At 41.0% G+C, this 17,208-nt stretch overlaps 1 protein-coding gene across 1 annotated transcript in view; it reads right to left on the bottom strand.

The window, feature by feature from the left end:
- The window catches only part of RNF150 (ring finger protein 150), a 195,952-nt gene extending 178,782 nt beyond the window's left edge, over positions 1–17,170 (bottom strand). Inside the window, exon 1 of the mRNA XM_019661047.1 lies at positions 16,669–17,170. Coding sequence (XP_019516592.1) covers positions 16,669–17,143 — 475 coding nt within the window. The 5' untranslated portion in view covers positions 17,144–17,170. The remainder of the gene's footprint in view (positions 1–16,668) is intronic.
- Positions 17,171–17,208: the final 38 nt, after the last annotated feature.

Below are 17,208 nucleotides of genomic sequence, written 5' to 3'. Positions count from 1 at the left end.
GTTGCTCAGAGCTCAAACTCTTGAGCGAGCTCTTAACCAACTGAGCCACTCAGCCGGCCCAAGAGTATAACCTCTTAATATCTAGTCTTTCACCTAAAATATATCAAACGTTAAAAGAGTCTACAGCCACTGACCAAACTGGGGATGAATATAAACACAAGAAAAATAGATATTTTATCTGTCTTCGCATTCAGTGTGCCTAGAAATCAAGGGTGACATCAATTTAATGTGATCTGCTCAGCACAATGATGGAAAGTATTTGTTAGCATGCAGAGGCACTATATTATAGAGAAAAAGCACAGGCTTTCCATCAAAATAGGTGTGAATCCTAGCACCATGTGTTACTCTTTCTTATTAGCAAATGCTTTTATAATGCAAATACTCATATATATACATATATATGTATATATAATATTAACCCATTTAATTCTCACAAGAATCCAGTGACATAGGTCCTATTATTATTATTATTCCCATTTTTACATACAAGGAAACTGAGGCAGGCAGGCTGATTAACATGTCCCAGCTACCAAAGCTATTAGGAGGCAGAGCTGGGGTTTGTGTTTGCTCAGTCTGGCTCTAGGCTGGCTGTCACTACTGAACAATGCAGCCTATCTAAATAACGATGTGACAGGCTAGCACAACGCCTGACCCACAGTAAATTCTTGACAAATGTTAGTTTCCTTCTGCACATAGTGGTGCTCGGGCGACTATGACACAGGCAAATGGTCATGAGGAATGCTATATCATCTCCTGACAAACTCCCATGTCATTTGGACTCCGTGAAAAGGGGATTTTATCTGTATAGTGTATTACCATCCTTTCCATATGAGTAGGGTTTCCAAGAAAGCTAGAAAAGATCACAACATTTTAACTAGCTCTTAGTGTATCCAGTCAAATGGGACACACACACACACACACACACACACACACACACACACACACACAGACTCACTGTCTTTTGTTGAGTCATTAGAATGCCATCACTCTGGGCTGAGGCAAAGGTAGAGAGTCACCAGCCAAGTTCGTTCATTCAGACCTTCTGGTTGTGTTTTGACAAACCCCAAGCACACCAATTACATTTTCTATTACAACCAGTGAGGTTCACACCGCATTAACATTGCATTAACTTGCTCCGGCTCTCCCTTCCCTCTGGTAATCTCAGAAGCACGCCTCTCACAGTGAAGTCTTTGATCTTCCCTCTTTAGCATATCATTCAGGGAGGAATGGGGCGAAACACTCTCCAAATATAGCTCACCTCTCTGCAGTGCTCCTGGCCTGCACCTGCTGCAGACCTTGTGAGAGCATTTGATGACAACTGTTGGGGTAGCTGAGGCTTCTCCACAGTTCTTCCCACTGGGTTAATTCTTCCATACCCTAGTTGGTACCCGCATGCTTTTAATTGCTTTCTTAAAACTTTTTTTCTAGTTTAACACTGTGTTTTAGTTCAGTTAATTCCATGTCTCTCCATTGTGAGCGACACAGGGGTTCTTAGATTGTGAACTGGGGCATCAGCAATACGAGGGCAAACCTAGAAATAGAACTACACGAGCAAAAGTAAACAGGGTGATTTCTTCTCTTACCTGTAATGGAGCAGATTGTAACCAAATAACATTCCTATTAGCAACAACAACAATAAAAGGTGGAGGAAGAACAAAGTCAAACAAATAGCTATTTAAAGATCATGAGAGCAATCAAGGTAACAAGGACATGAAGGGCCTAGATCCTAGAAAGAAGAAAAATACACGGAGGTGAGCCCTACATTTGTCTGTTTGTCTGTCTGTGTGTTTTGTCTCATAGAATTTGCCAATTTGGGGCTCAAACCACATGGACCAGAAAGCAGCAGCGTAGGCTTGGCTGCAGTCTTTTTGAGTTGGGGAGAAAAGAACTGGAGTTCAAGGCGACCAAAGGTGCCAGGACTTGAGAGACCAAGGACCAGATGAAAAGGAACCACAGAATAGTCCGAATTCTGCATGCAATTTCCTCTTGAGGCCTTTGATGCCTCCTGAACCGCTCATTATCAGGGCAGGATGCTTTGAAACCAATCAGAAAGCAACTGTTAAGAGGCTAAAAAGCTAATCAGCTGTTTTCGCACTCTCAGGGCACTGACTGGAGGACAAAAACTGCTGCTCGGGGTCCATCAGGAAGGAGGTTATCTCGTAAATAATGTGAAGGGCCATGCCCTAGCAGTAAGGACAGACCAGAAATTAACCAGTACTCACAAAACCTACAATGTCCAGGACAACAATCAATTATCGGGCTGAAAATGCCAATAGTGCCAAGGTGGAGAATTCTGATCCAGAGGAAGTGGTCCCTAAATCTTTCACAGAGGACATGGAATGTTTCCTCCCAACTATACTTATCACCTGCTGCGTGGTCCCCAGTAAGGCAATAGACTCTCAGGGCTTCATGTTTTTCATCTGTAAAATACAGTGGTTCATTCACACTTTTTCATCCATAAAATACACTAAAGTGAGTGAGCGCCAAAATACTGGGTTGTCGGAAAAGTCATGACGTATTTTTTCTATGTTTCTCATTGCAAAAATGTGTCATGACTTTTCCGACAGCCCAATATTTCCTTTCAGTAAGTCTGTTTTTATTTTGTGGTTAATTAAAAAATAATGTAAGTCCTATCTGGATAATTTTGATAAGATAAGAGAGAAAAAAATTACAAAACCATTGATGTACAGGCAGACGTAAGCTCACATCTGTGAGGGCTTTTTTGGCCTGCTTGCACCTGGGGAGGTTTGTGTACAAGGTAAAACAACATATATATTAAGTAAAAAATTTAAAGAATACTAATACTTGCTAATTAGAATCTTACAAGTGAAAAGTCCTAGGCTTTCCATAAGCAAAAACGGGGAAGACTAAAAACAGACACATGAATTACTGAGCACGAGGAACCACAAACGCAATTGAAGAAAATCATATTTAAAATCAAGGGTGTAGGAACTGAATAAGCAAAACTGCTCTGGGATTACATGAATCAGACATCATCTAAGTCCAATTAAAATTTTAAACTATCTACTATATATACACATGTATACACACACATTTTTAATTCCCATAATGACAATAACAGTATCATTTTTTTATTTTTATTTTGAAATATTTTTTAGGTAAATCGGATTTGGTATTGGTTTGCAAGTGTTAATAGTAATTACAAATTTAGGGAAATCACAGGATAAATGTGAAGGGAACGATTCACTTATAAAACAATAACATTTCTGGTAGAAACTTACACAGGCCCATTTAGTTTAATAGCATTAGCAGACAGGAGCCTGACTCAATTCTCTAAGAACCATCACCATTTTTAACTAATGGAAATAAATCACTCTGGAAACTATAACTATTCTGTAAGCCAAAATATGTAGACACCAAAGACATTACCGTATCTGCAGGGGGCAAGGTTTGACTTGTGTAATAATTAAACCCACAGGAATTTATACCTCATACTTCAATAAGAAATATTTCTCGTGCAGCAAAAGAATTGCATTGTTGCATATACCAAATTTAATAATAATGACAAATTATTGTTTACCTAAGTTTTATGGCAAACAATGTTTCTATACAGCTTATTATCCTTAAAGAAGTTTCTTTTTTCCCCCCTCATAAAAAATACATTAAACAAAAATTAGTTGAAAGTCAAAGAAACCCTACATGCCTCAAAATGCAGTTGAAATTTATACAGATCTGGATTAAAATACCAGCTTTGCTTTTGTTCATCTGTGACTTTGGACAAGATTCCAGCTCACAGGGTCTGTGAAAGAGTCAAGTACAAAAGACATCGAATGCATTGCCCGGAGCCTTATGTGTTCATAACAAGTGTCAGTTCTTTTTCTTCTAACATGTATTCACTCCAACAAATAAATAATATTTATTCAACTCATGAACACGTTGATGAGTTTAACATATAAGCCTGGAGCCAGAGAGGTAATTTGCAGAAAGGATGTCTTGGCTTATGCAAAAAAGAAGAGAATTTTCCTCAGTAGTCTCCCATGGGAAGTGCCGATAACTCTGAGAAACAGGGCTCAGTGGCTACTTAGAACGGCCAGTGTGGCCCTCACATTGCGGCTGCTGACAGGCTCCCCAGCTGTCATCTTGTCATGTCACCTGACGCTCTTCCATCAGAGCTGCACAGGCCCTGGTCCCCAGGGAACTGATGTCAGGATCGCTGCGTAGCCCTAAGCTCATGAATCCCAAGGCACAGTCTGACTTCGTCCATCATCGAGTTGCTAGACAACAAGCCACTGGCAGGTGGAGAGGGTTATGTCACATCTACTTGCATTTGATTCCTGCTGCCCTGTGCCTTGGCAATTGAACACAACAATTTTCTGATGATCCTGCGTTCCTCATGCCTCAAATTTTTCTCAGCCTGGAGCACATTAAACAATGGTCAACGTTGCACACAATATGGATGATTTACTCCATGGTAGTGAGGTAATATCTTATTCAAACTGCCTGCCAGCTACAGAAGGGCAGTGTGTTCGCTTCACCCAAAGTTCCCATTCCTCTGAAAAACAGGGATGGAATCTGTGGTGGAGAGTCACCCAGAAGCATATGACAGAGGAACGAATGCTCCATGACAATGACCCCCCAAATCTCTCTCTGTGACAACACATCTCTTTTATCACTATGTTTGGTGATGACCAAACAGGCCAGGCAAGGTAATGCCCTATTTGTTCCTTTGAAAGACGATGTCCCATTTCAGTTATCAAATCAATCGAACAATCCATCAATCAAGGGCCAAAGTTGGAGCTGTTTTTCTGTTTTCTTATTTGAACCTTTTTAGTGGTAAATATGATGAACTGCAAGCAGGAAACACTACAGAATACATTTGCATGAGTCAATGAACCACAATTTAAATAACAGTGACAGCATGCACTGTTCCAATATCTTAACCTACTCCTAAATCTCATTTTAATGCCAAATATCACTTATTCTGAAATGCACAAACTGTACTACAGTAATTATGTGCCGCCTTTTCAAAGACTAAATATAAAAATAGTGAGCAGGCTCACGGTTCAAAATGAATTGTAATTAACTTCACTAAAGAAAATGGCTTCCCCCCCCCCTCTTGCCTACCATGTAATGTATTTTTCACAACTAAATTAATATACTCAAAAACGAAAGGCTTTTTATGAGTAATAAGATACACTTAATATAATATCTCAATAGAAAAGGAAGTTGATTAGTTTCAGACAGCTGTAAGCCAAATTGCAAAAGTCATTTAGTTTTACCAAAGAGACTGAGAATTTCTAATTTAGAAGAATCGAGTCTTAATTAGGTGAATGGTTTTTCAAGATAGTCACGAAGGTCAAGAGGATGAAAGAGACTGATGACTTTTGAATCTATAGAACTTGAACTGTAATAAAGCATCGCTTCATGCTTTTTCTGAGCATGACCCTGGGAGAAGGACACTTACCTTTCCTGGGTAGCTTTAGTGTTTGCAAGGTGAGCTCCATAGATGCTAATTATTTCCTTTAAACTCCAGGGACCTCCCACCAGGAGAACAGCACCAAGATGGGTCATGATTAATCAGAACAAGTAGTTAATATGACCACAGATGGGGACTCACTCAAGAAACTGGGGTGGGTGGTTACCAGTGTAAGGGGCTGGGCAGAGAAAGTACCTTCACTCAGGAAGCTGAGTCTAGCAGGAAAGACAGCCAGCCAGGTTAGGAATTCATCTCAATAAAATGGAATCAGTTTCATATTCATTTATAAAAGGAAGGAAGAGTGGGCTGGCCGAGTTGCTCAGTTGGTTAACAGCTCACTCAAGAGTGTGAGCTCTGAGCAACAGGGTCGCCGGTTTGATTCCTGGCCTGAGCTGAGCTGCCAACAGGTTGAAGGATAGCTCAGCTAAAAAAAAAAAAAAAAAAAAAAAAAAGGAAGAGTAAAGTAATGATACAATATGTGTCTTTTCCATAGAAATGAACTATTAACCTGATCAGGAAAATATCACCTAATTGCTCCAAACTCTATATGTGTATAGTTCTTCAGAAGTAAAACGTAAAGGCATGCCAGTACATAGGAGATTAAATTCATTCTACAGCCAATTCCAATGGCTGCAAAAAACAACTGCTTTAACCAATCCCTCTTTTTTTTTGTTCTGATTTAAGAGAAAACTTGAGCTTTCCCTTTTAGTTCCCTTCTTGCCCAAAAGGTCACAACTTGGCATATCTCGCTGGTCATTTGCTATTTCCTTCATGTGGAGAAATCCTGACATCCTTCTCCCTGCCCCATTAACTTTAGATTCTTCTGGAATGAAGCAGTGTGTACACAGAGAGACACATTCATGCATAAACTATCAACCTATACAACTGAATAGTTTACTGTCAATCTATACAATTTCCTTCTAGTATCACTCAGGTCCCCTTAAAGGATCAAGTATCAGATGTCCAAGTCCCAGTAAGGACCGCCCAGCTCATTAACTCCAGCTACTTCTTTCTGCGCTTGGCAACAGCTGACTCCAAAGGGCATTTCCATTCCAGTCTCTGTAAAAAGCCCCCTTGCAGATTCCCCAAGCCAAGCTCCTCGGAACAGAGAAGCACTTGCTTATGGGTAAGTAGTCATCCATCCTGGTTCACCCAGAAACACTGGCAGGAGACTAGATCTCAGGAAAGAATGACTGGCTTCCTGCTGCAGACCCCCCAACGTTCCTGAAGGGGGGCCCCAGGAGAAAAGGCTCAGGGCGCCACCCTTGTCCCACTCACTGCTCTCAGCAGCTGGAAAGGGCCTATCCAGAGGTACCAAATCAAGGGTTAAGTTCAGGTCAAGAGTACACGAATCCCTTAGCACAGGCCCAGCAGGGATAGCTCTGCTCTGCACGGTAAGCAGTGACATTTTTAATCACTCAAATTAAATCCTGCCTTCAACATAAGGCAAATGAAGTATGTGTAATATACAGTCATTACTGCATCCCTTCAGTGAGCAGTGCACCTGAGAATTAAGGATGGGGACATAGTCTGCCATCCATTTATCCACTCGTATTTTCAGTGGCTATTTCCTGGATGCCTTTTATGTGCCAGACTCTAGGACGAGAGCTGTTAACAAGGCAAGAACCTTGTTCTTGTGGAGTTTATATTCTCATAGAGGAGACAGGCTGTAATCAAGTAAATTGGGGAGTGAAATAATAGAACAATTTCAAGTAGTGATAAGTGCTATGAATGAAAATAAGGGAGAATAGGGAAGAAAGAATGAGTAGCAGATGAGGTTTTTTTGCTTGTTTTGTTTTGTTTTTTAATGTGGTCAGAGGGAAGTCTCTGATGAAGCGGGCAACTGGGCCGAGTCAGGAGTGATATGAAGAGGTGAGCGTTATAGCTATCGGGGGGAAATCCGGAGAAGTTGGGAGTGGTGACTGGAAACCCTCCCTGCTCACTTGAGTAAAAAGATCCCAGGATTCTATAAGGCTACCAAATGGTGCTGTGCTGGAAGGTATTTCCCTTAGGATACACGTGGCATGAGAGCTGAATGTAAAAAGTAATGAATTGGTTGAATAAGGGGAAAATAGGTAATTGGCTATCAGATATGCTTATTTGGAAGTCATTCTCACTAGTTCAAAAGCATAAGGAGATGCTTCATAAAGAGAGGATTTGCTGTGTGAATAATAATTCTATCAAAAAAGCTGGGGGAAAGAGGGTGGCAAAGGCCCGAGATGGCAGCAAGTCGGTGTATCTGAGGAGCAGCAAGCAAGAGGGCCTGGGAAAGAGGGGAGACTTCGATAGATAACAGGCTGGACAGGAGGCAGGGACCAAGTCAGGTCAGGCCCTATGGGGACAGCGAGAACTTTGGCTTGGTTCCAAGCATGATACAAAGCCCCTGGAAGATTTGAGCAGGGGAGTGATGTCCTTTGAGTTTTAAAGTTTGTTCTGTCTGTTGTCTGGGGAAGAGATTGCAGGGGGTGGGAATGGGGGTCTGACAGCAGCCGGAGGTGACAGGGGCAGTCCAGGCAGAGCTCATGGTGGCCGGGGCTCAGCTGGTGATAATGAAGGTGGTAAGGTGTAGTCTGATTCCATATAAATTTCTTTTGACAATAATTATAGCTAACGTTTATTAAACACTCAGTTTCCCCGTTACTGCAGTATGTAGTGTAAACATTCCCAACAGCCCTGCTGGGTAACACGCGAGGCTCATTTCAGAGGTGAAGACTCGAAGGCTTAGTTTATCACTTGCTTCCTGAACTTCCAGGCCCCCTCTTCCCAGCGAGACCCCCAGTTCCTGGCGGCCCCTTTCTCACTGTCCTCACATCCTAGATGGTGGGATCTCACTCTCACGAACAGAATCACTTCAACCTTCTATCTCCAGCCCTATGTTGCTTGATGTCGCCCTAGGCAGGTGACTCTCTCAGGGTTCAGACCCAGGTCAACTGTGTCCTAGAGTCATCTTTTTCACCACCACCCTATACTGCCTCCCAAACTGGGTAATGACAACAATGATGAGTGGGATGGTGTACCTCCTACTTGGTAAAAATACCAGGGTATCGCGGCCTCTTATGCCAGAGCCCACAATCAAGATAATGAACATTTAGCATATCGATAAAATGTCACCCACCTTGACTAAAATGGCTAATCACTTCTGACTTATTATTGTAATCTTTTTGGCTGTTTTACCACGGTTTGTGTGCTTTCTTGTACTTGCAGTGTTTGCCATTTCTTTGTCTTCTTGCTGGTCTCCAACTCTGGCTATTATTAGTGAATCGCGCATTCATGTCTAGAGGTGCTACTTAACTGTACATACCATTACAGTTTTAACCACTATAGTTAAGACATTAAACATTTTCTTCACGTAGAATTTTGATGTCAAAGGAAAAGGACTATTTCTTTATTTCTTTACATACTTAATAAGGAACCATGGGGAATAAGAACCCGAGGGAGATGTTAAATTCATCCACTCGGTGGATGTCAACCCTGGCTGGACATTAGAAATATCTGAAGGGTCCCCTCTCAACACGAGACCAATGATAATCAGACTCTCAGTTATATCATATTCTCTGCAGGTGGGGCCTAGGCATCTGTAATTTTTAAATTCTCTGATTCAAGTGTGAAGCAAGGGTGAAAAATCACAGATCTAAACCAAGTTTCCCTCCAGAAGCCTCCTGTTCATCATTTCCAAATTAGAGAAAATGAGACCCAGAGGCGGAAGTGACTTGCCAACGGTAAAGCCAATTTGTGGTGGAACCACAACTGAAACCCAAGTTTCCTAGTTCCCTGTTCAATTTGCATGTAACATCCCCAAGACATAGAGAAAAGAATGTAAGGGAAGGGCATGGGTCTCACCTATTGGAATCCTGATGATTCTATCACCGAGGCTTCATTTCTTCTGATTCTCCACTTTCTGTGTCTTGCCCCAGCTGCCAAACTAGTTTCTCTTGGAGCAAAGTGATGCAGAAAAGTGGTGCTAGGAACACAGTGGCACCATCAGCAGTACCAATACTGCCAAATGCTCTTTCTCCTCCAATGGAGAGCCATGCTAGTGAGTGAACACAGATCTGAAGATCTCACGAAATGGGCTATAAAAAGCCTGGCTCCACAGCCTTTGACTAACTTGTGCCATATTTAGGAACTTGACCAAAGAAAGGAATCATGTATATATGCACCCATTTTTAGGTTCATAAGGATGTAGAAAAAGCAGCATTGTTTATGTAGAGGAAAAGTGGACACGGCACAGAAATACCATGGAAATGTCAAGGAAATTTCAAAAGGTATCCTTAAATTTAAAAAAAGAAGCTACAAAAAAATATGTGACATATTCTCAAGTTGACAAAAGTAAATATGTATCCACATAATGAAACAATACTATAGTTGAGCTATTGATGGTTATTATGTTTCTCTCTCTTTTTAAATGTTCCAGTTTCAAAAATTTCTGTAAGGCATATATCTATTTAAAAAGATACACATATATAGATACATCTATCTATCTATTTATCTATCTATCTATCTATCTATCTATTAAGTTGCAGGACAATAAACACATGCATAGAATTGTATTTGGTTACAACTTTTGATACCCTGTGTCCTTCTGCTTGTTACTAGTATGTCTTTTTCCTTAGACCAAGAACTTGAACCAGGCACCCACTTCATGCCACATTGTAAACATAGATGACTAAATATTTTAATGGGAGACTCAAATTAGATTCTCCGTGGTTTCATTTATATGAGTCAAAAGCTAAGGAAAATTATTTTAGTGTCATAGGGTATTTTTTCACGAAATTAGAGACTACCATATTAATATAGTCCATCTTTCCAGTCTTCAGGTTACGTAACAGGTCATAAGAATAACTACTTACTGAGCACTTTCAATGTACCAGGGACTTCTCTAGGCTTTGGGAACTTGACCATGAAAAAAACCACCAAACCAAATAAATAAAGTCTGAAAGTTCTGCTCCTTGTGGTGCTTACATTCTAGTGGAAGGAGACGTGATAAGCATGTTAAATATTAGTGCAATGAAGCAAGGGGAGGGTAGGATGTGCTGGGGATGGGTTGTGGGGGAGGAATGTTGCTATTTTAAATGGAGTAGCTAGTGAGTCTCTTTGTGATGAGGTCACATTAGAGAAGAGGCATGAGAGAGGCAGCCAATCCTGTGTGTGTCTGGGAGGAAGAATGTTCTAAGCATCTTCTTTATAGATAAAAGGGAAAGCATCTTTTCTTCACTATTCTTTGGGTCATTTGACTTACATTCCTGATGTAGGTATAGTCAGGTCATGGCTACAGAATTGCCAGACAGTTATCATCTAGTGAAAGTGGGGACCTCAGAAAAGACATATTTAAGGGGATAAAAGGGCATTCATGTGTGCATAACAACACCTCTGAAAAACCTCGTAGCTTTGCCTTTTCAAAAGTGCTTAAGTGGACCGTGTGTATAAAAAATATTTATGATGGAGAGATGCCAGGCTGAATCAGTTAAGAAACAAAACATTTCCTGGATTTTACCTAATATATGTACTTATTATACAGACGGTGCCAAAAAAAATGTATACACATTATATGCAGGGAAAACTGTATTAAAATTGTAATACTCAATATATTCCAATAACAAAAGATGAATACAAGTAATATTTGACTTCTGCAATTACAAGAGGTCTTCAAAGTGGTTACCATCAGTGTCCAGACACTTCTGATTATGGCGAACTACTGCTAGAGCAACGTTAACCGAAGTGACCACCTATATACATTTTTTTTGGCACCCCTGGTATGTATTTACCTGGAAAGGACACGAATAAGCCATACATTTAATACAAAAAACCTTCTAATTAAAAAAAAAATCTCTATACATTGAATATGAAAAAGCCTAACAATCCAATACATAAGCTTTGATTTTATAATGATAAATAATGCTTCTTTCTACAGGAAAAGATTTTATAAATGCTATTATATGGAATAGACAAGATATATTTTTTAAAAAACAATGCTTATAGAAATAAATTTATAATCAATGCTTTTGAAACAGTAAAAGAAATTTAATTTTCTCCTATGAACTAGATCTAACCATGATCATTAACAGTTTGATTTCAATCTATAAAGCATACATTCTATCATGTGTTAAACTGTCAACTGATTAATCCCTGGAAGTTTAAAATAAAAGATTATGTTTTAAATTTTAAACTAAATGATTTCCATTTAGTAGAACCACCATAATTGCAACTTAGAACAACCACATAGCACAAGGCTGCCTTATTTCTCTGGGTTTGATATTACCAATAAAATCCTCAAGAGCTGTGATAATCTGAATAGGATATGAATTTCATTTTAATTCAAAGTTAGCATTTCTCAATTTAGATTATCATATGCACAGAATTGTAGCATCACTTCAATCACTCAGCAATAAGGGAAGGTCCTCCTTATAGTATATATTACAAGATAAAGTATCTCATCTGGGGATAAACTAAAAACTTTCAGGGGCTAGCAAAGTACCAGATTCTTTATATACTAAGTTTCATGTCTGGAAATATAACAAAAATGGGTAAGCTCCTCTTCAATAGTTGAGAGTTAGTTGCTAAACAAATTAACATTGCATCAAAAGCGTAATCATTCCTTTGTAAAAAACTGGAAGAATTAGTTATAAAGTCCCAGGTTCTTTCTAAACCTTTCCAGATTTCAAGGTCATAAAATTCTCTCCTTTTTAAGAAGCCAGGGGATTCTTAAAAGCAGAGGCACCAGGAGAGATGAGGATGGAATTCTTACTAAAGATTAGAAGGTAGAAGGGAGGACTCCTTCCAAACCCCCCAGATGTGTATTTCTATGAATTGAAAAGAGTACACATGCCACACAGTTTCTTGAAATGCCCAGGCCATATTAAATTACACTGCCAATAATGTTATTTAACACTGACACTGAATTATGGCTTTTAATAATAGAGTCTGGAATTCCTGGCTGTTGGCTATCTGTCTGCCAGTAGATAAGACAGGTGAAGAGGTACAGTTTAGAGCCAAATAAATTAAGAAAAACTAAGTGGGGTGGTGAAATTGATTTGGCCTGGGAGATTAAGACCAAGCATAAATGATAGCTTTTCTGTACGTATCTTAAGAGAAAAAATGAAGTGGAAACAGTCTCTTAAGAAATGTTTCTTAAATATCCAAATGATAGAGAATCAAGGGCTCTCAGGGTTGGGAAGGCCTTTCAGACATGACCCATTGGACCCTGTGCATGAATTCTGAGTTCCGTCATCTCACAACATTCCCGCTTAGTGTGCATTTGAATGCAAGAGAAAGCTTCACATCCCAAAGAAAACTTCCATTTCCAAACAGTTCTAGCCTTATGAAGTTTTTCCCTTTACTAAAACCAAGTCTGATTTCTCTAACCCCTCCTCACTAACCCTAACTTGACTCCAGAAAGTTGAGGCCCCAAATCCATGAGCATTGGGGTTCGGCAGGTGCTATAAATGAAGGGAGCGGGCCAAGGGCCAGACCATCAGAGGGGTGGGGACTCCGGCCAACTAATAGCCAGCCACTGCTCTGCTCCGGCCGCCTGTGGCCGTGCAGAACATGGGCCCGTCACCAGATTTTCTGATGAGAAGCGAGAAATTTGAATTTGAGTAAAAAAAGAAATCCCGATTTTTGAAAACATAAGAAATAAACTGTGGTGTTCAAACACACCAAATAATGGCTAGCAACGGGGGAAAGAGCAAAATGAAGAGCAGAGAAAGAATTAAGGTTATTTTAAAAAGTAGTTATCTGTTATCAGGGAAGTGCAAATTAGAACCACAATGAAGACACCACTTCACAACCACAGGGGTGGCCAAAATAAAAAAGATAGATAACAACAAGTGTTGATGAGAACATGGAAGCTGGTGCCCTCATACACTGCTGGGGGGAATGTGAAAGTGTGCCGTTGCTTTGGAAAACAATGCGGAAGTTCCTGCAAAGGTTAAATTATATAGTGGCCATATTCCACCCAGAAAGTCCACTCCTAGGTATATACTTCAGAGAAATGTCCACACAAAGCTTGTACATGGATGTTCACAGAAGCATTATTCTTAATAACCAAAAAGTGAAAAGAATTTAAATGTCCACTATTTGATGAATAAATAAAATAATAATGAAATATTTGACAACAAAAAGGAATGTAGTACTGAAACAGCAATGACAGACCTTGAAAATATGATGTTAAGGGAAAGAAGGCAGTCAGTCACACAAAAACATGTATTACATGATCCCATTTATATGAAATGTTCAGAATAGGCAAACTATCTATAGAGACAAAAAAGTAGATTAGTGGTTAACTAGGGCTGGGGGATTAGAGAGTAATGTGGAGTAATTGCTAATGAGCACAAGGTTTCTTTTTGGAGTTAGTGATGAAGGGTGTACGACTCAGTATTGTAAAAGCTGTTACACTGTATACTTTAAATGAGTGAATTACATGATATGTGAATGAATTGTATCTCAATAAATGTGTCATATTATAAATAAAATTTACAAAACTGATTACAAAGTAAAGCTACAAGATCCCAGGAGAATCTGTGTGTTTGTGAATGAGAAACCATAATAGCAGAAATGGCAGAAACCCCAAATCATTTAAGAAGGAAAGAGAAAAAAAATTCAGAAAGAAAGGGTACATGGAAAGGGGAAGGGGAAGGGGAAATTATTTTCATTTACTCGAATTCCAAGATAGTGGGTATGTTGGGGTCATATTACTCCAAATTTGTAGCTATTATATGATAGGTTGCAAAACTCTAAATTCAGACCTTTTCCTCACCGGAAAGTTATCAGTTCCAAAAGTAAAGGATCTAGAGGAGAGGTGAGATTAAAAAAGAAAAAAAGAAAGAAAGACAGAAAGACAGCAAGACAGAAATAAAGAAGGAAAGAGGGAAAAGGCTGATGTGAACTTTTTAGAGATGAAACTAAAAAGCTCACAAATATAAGGATTCTCTAGTATTTTGCATCCCATGTTCAGAAAATAAGAATATTTGATTACCATCTAAAATGCATCTCCTAAAACAAATTTAAAAATCTGACTCAAATTTATTCTGACAGAAAAATTAAAGCTTTCAAGTTCTGGAGCTAAGTATAAGACAGTGACAGTCAGACCAGTGCTGGCACTGTTTGAGATTCAGGCAGAAGAATTTGAGAGTAAAGTGAAGGGTTCGCCAAGCTATCCGGTCATGTATCTCCTTATAATGAGGCTTTAGCAGAAATCAATGCAATCTCTGAGCAAAGTGAATACAGTCTCCTAATGTGGCAATATGTCAAATGATACTATGGAAGTTTCATGGTTATTAGCAGATACAGCATTAACACATTTTTTTTGAAACAATAATTACACAGTAGAGAATTTCCTTTACATTTTTTAGTCTTTAACTTTCAAACTATTACTAAGCCCTTTCCTCCCACTAGGTCTTAATCAAGAATCGCTTGTGTAGAAAATCAGCTTACTGCTGTCTTTAAAAACAGACGAGCCATTAATTCATTCAATGTGTTGGCAGTTCTGGAGAGCCCTTTTAGACAGGAACAAATGATGCCTCTTAGTTTGTGTGAAAGAAGCTGAGTTTAAGATTTCATGCATATGCACAAAGAAACATTTAAAGAAGCCTGCAAAGTCAGCCAACAATTTTCTTGGCATTTAAAGGAAAAAAGAAAAAACCCTGCTTCACACCCCCACTGAGGTTTAGATATTAAACGTGTTTATTTAAAGATACTATTTACATGACTTAAAGTGCTCTTCCATAGTCCTCCAAATTTTGAATATCAGTTTAAGCAGTGCTCCCATGCCTCAAGGTCAGAGTATAATCTTTTCCCCTACAAAACTGTTGAGCTCAAGAAAGCATATCATCTGTTCCTAAATGCACTATTGTAACTTTTCTAAGTTTACTTCCTTTCTACCTCTTCATTAATTAACATTCTGCATTTTTCTGGCCTATGTGTTGGAAGCATGGAATTGTCCCCATCCCACCTGTTTGTGTTAAGGTTGACAAGTTCCTCTTCTAAAACAGCTGGTGATGATTACCAGAGGCAAATCAACTGTGTATTTCACCACTAGGTGACATGGGCTCTCTTGGAATGAAAATTTGTCCCCCAAAGAATGCACCCTCCCCCCTCTCCCCATGAAGCCAAAGCGTGGTGTTCCATTTCAGTAGTGCAACTGTTTATTAAAATTTGGCTTTTAATGAAAATGTTTTTGAGTAGGCAACTCCACTTAGAAAATGCATCTGTCATTTCTGTTCCCTCCTTCTCCCCCTCAGAATGTCACAGTCTCAACCCAGGAACCCCTCTGTGGAAGGAGGGCCTGCCTCTTAGGCACATAGAAACAAGTAGCAGCTCGGGACTCCAGTAGGGGAGTCTGCTAAATCTAGCTGCTTATGCTGACAAGCCTGGAGAGTACTTCTGGTTCTTCCTGCCACGGAAGCATTGCAATGTCAGTCATGGGGCAAATCCCGCGTTTTAAGGCAGTAACATATTTCTAGCCTTGGCATCCTACGATCATTAAGAAAAGCTTATTCTTTTTATCCTGAAAACCTCTCATTCTTGCAGGCGAACCTTCATCATATTTAACCCCCCAACCAAGCAAAGAATAAATAATGCAATACTGCAGAAGTGGCATTAACTTTTTGGCCACTATATAGCTCTTCTTGGCTTGGTGAGGACTGTTATTATTTATCGTGCCTGCCTATCAGCTTCTCCAGATGACAGCTTGGCAGAGCACAGGACTTTTAATATTTATGACGTGTGTCAACCCAGCGCGGGGAGGGGCTCTTAATCTCCCACGAAGAACTGAAACCTGATTGAAGAAGCAAGTTCGCGGTGACGAGCTGCTAGCAGCAGTAACCCTACCCACCTCCTGATACACGAACGCCGGCATCAAGAGTATCCCTGATGCACACGGCCGAGCGCAGAGCTGAGTTATCAGATCCACCTGTTCCAAACAGGTGCGGGGCTGGTCACTAACCCAGAACCATATCCGAGTCCTGCCCCCCAATCCCCACCTTCCAGGTCCTCCTTGGAGAAGTCAGCGCACCTCGGCGAACCCTCGTCTGAGCGGCGCTATGTTCAAGCGAACACGCTCTCTAGTCCCCCAACACTGCCCTCTCTCCTTTCTACACCCCACAAAGTGACGCACAGCAAAACTTAGTAGGTCCAGGGCACAGAGACGCACAGACTTCCCAGAAAGGAGGCAGGCGCTGGATCCTTCCGGGCGCCTGCGTCCCCTCGGGTTCCCCTCCCCCGCGCCCGCTCACCTGCATGGGACATGGTGATGGTCTCGTTGGTGTTGGAGCCCACGTTGAAGATGACCACGGCGGAGGCGTTCTGCAGGAACGCGTGCCGGATCTTATCCCTGTACGTGCAGTTGCCCTTGGGGATGAGGGCTATCCAGTTCTTGCCGTGGGCCGGGGTGGCGAACTTGGTGTTGGGGTCGCAGGCCAGGCGGTCGTGGGCAGAGCTGGCCATGACCACCTCCCCGCGGGCGTCCTGCTTGGGCGAGTGCTCCCCGTAGCGCCCGCACTCCGTCTTCTCCGAGCGCAGCTCGGTGCCGCCGCCCGCCGCCCCAGGGTCCGACGCGGGCTCGGCGTAGGTGATGTTCACGAAGGCGGTGTACCATTCCTCCTTCTCGGCCACGGTGAAGTCCAGGCAGAGCAGATGCACGAAACAAAAGGAAAGCAGCCATGTTGAGAGAGCCAGACTGCGGCACGCTTGGATGAGAGACATTGCCATCTTTATCCGCCAGGGCCCCCTCCCCGCCCCCCGCGCACTTGCTGCGGGAGGGGCCCGCTCCCGAG

This window comes from Hipposideros armiger, unplaced genomic scaffold (genome assembly GCF_001890085.2).
Source record: "Hipposideros armiger isolate ML-2016 unplaced genomic scaffold, ASM189008v1 scaffold_333, whole genome shotgun sequence".
NCBI lineage: Eukaryota > Metazoa > Chordata > Mammalia > Chiroptera > Hipposideridae > Hipposideros > Hipposideros armiger.
Note: the sequence above shows the minus strand (reverse complement) of the source record. Positions and strands in the feature narration are given on the sequence as shown.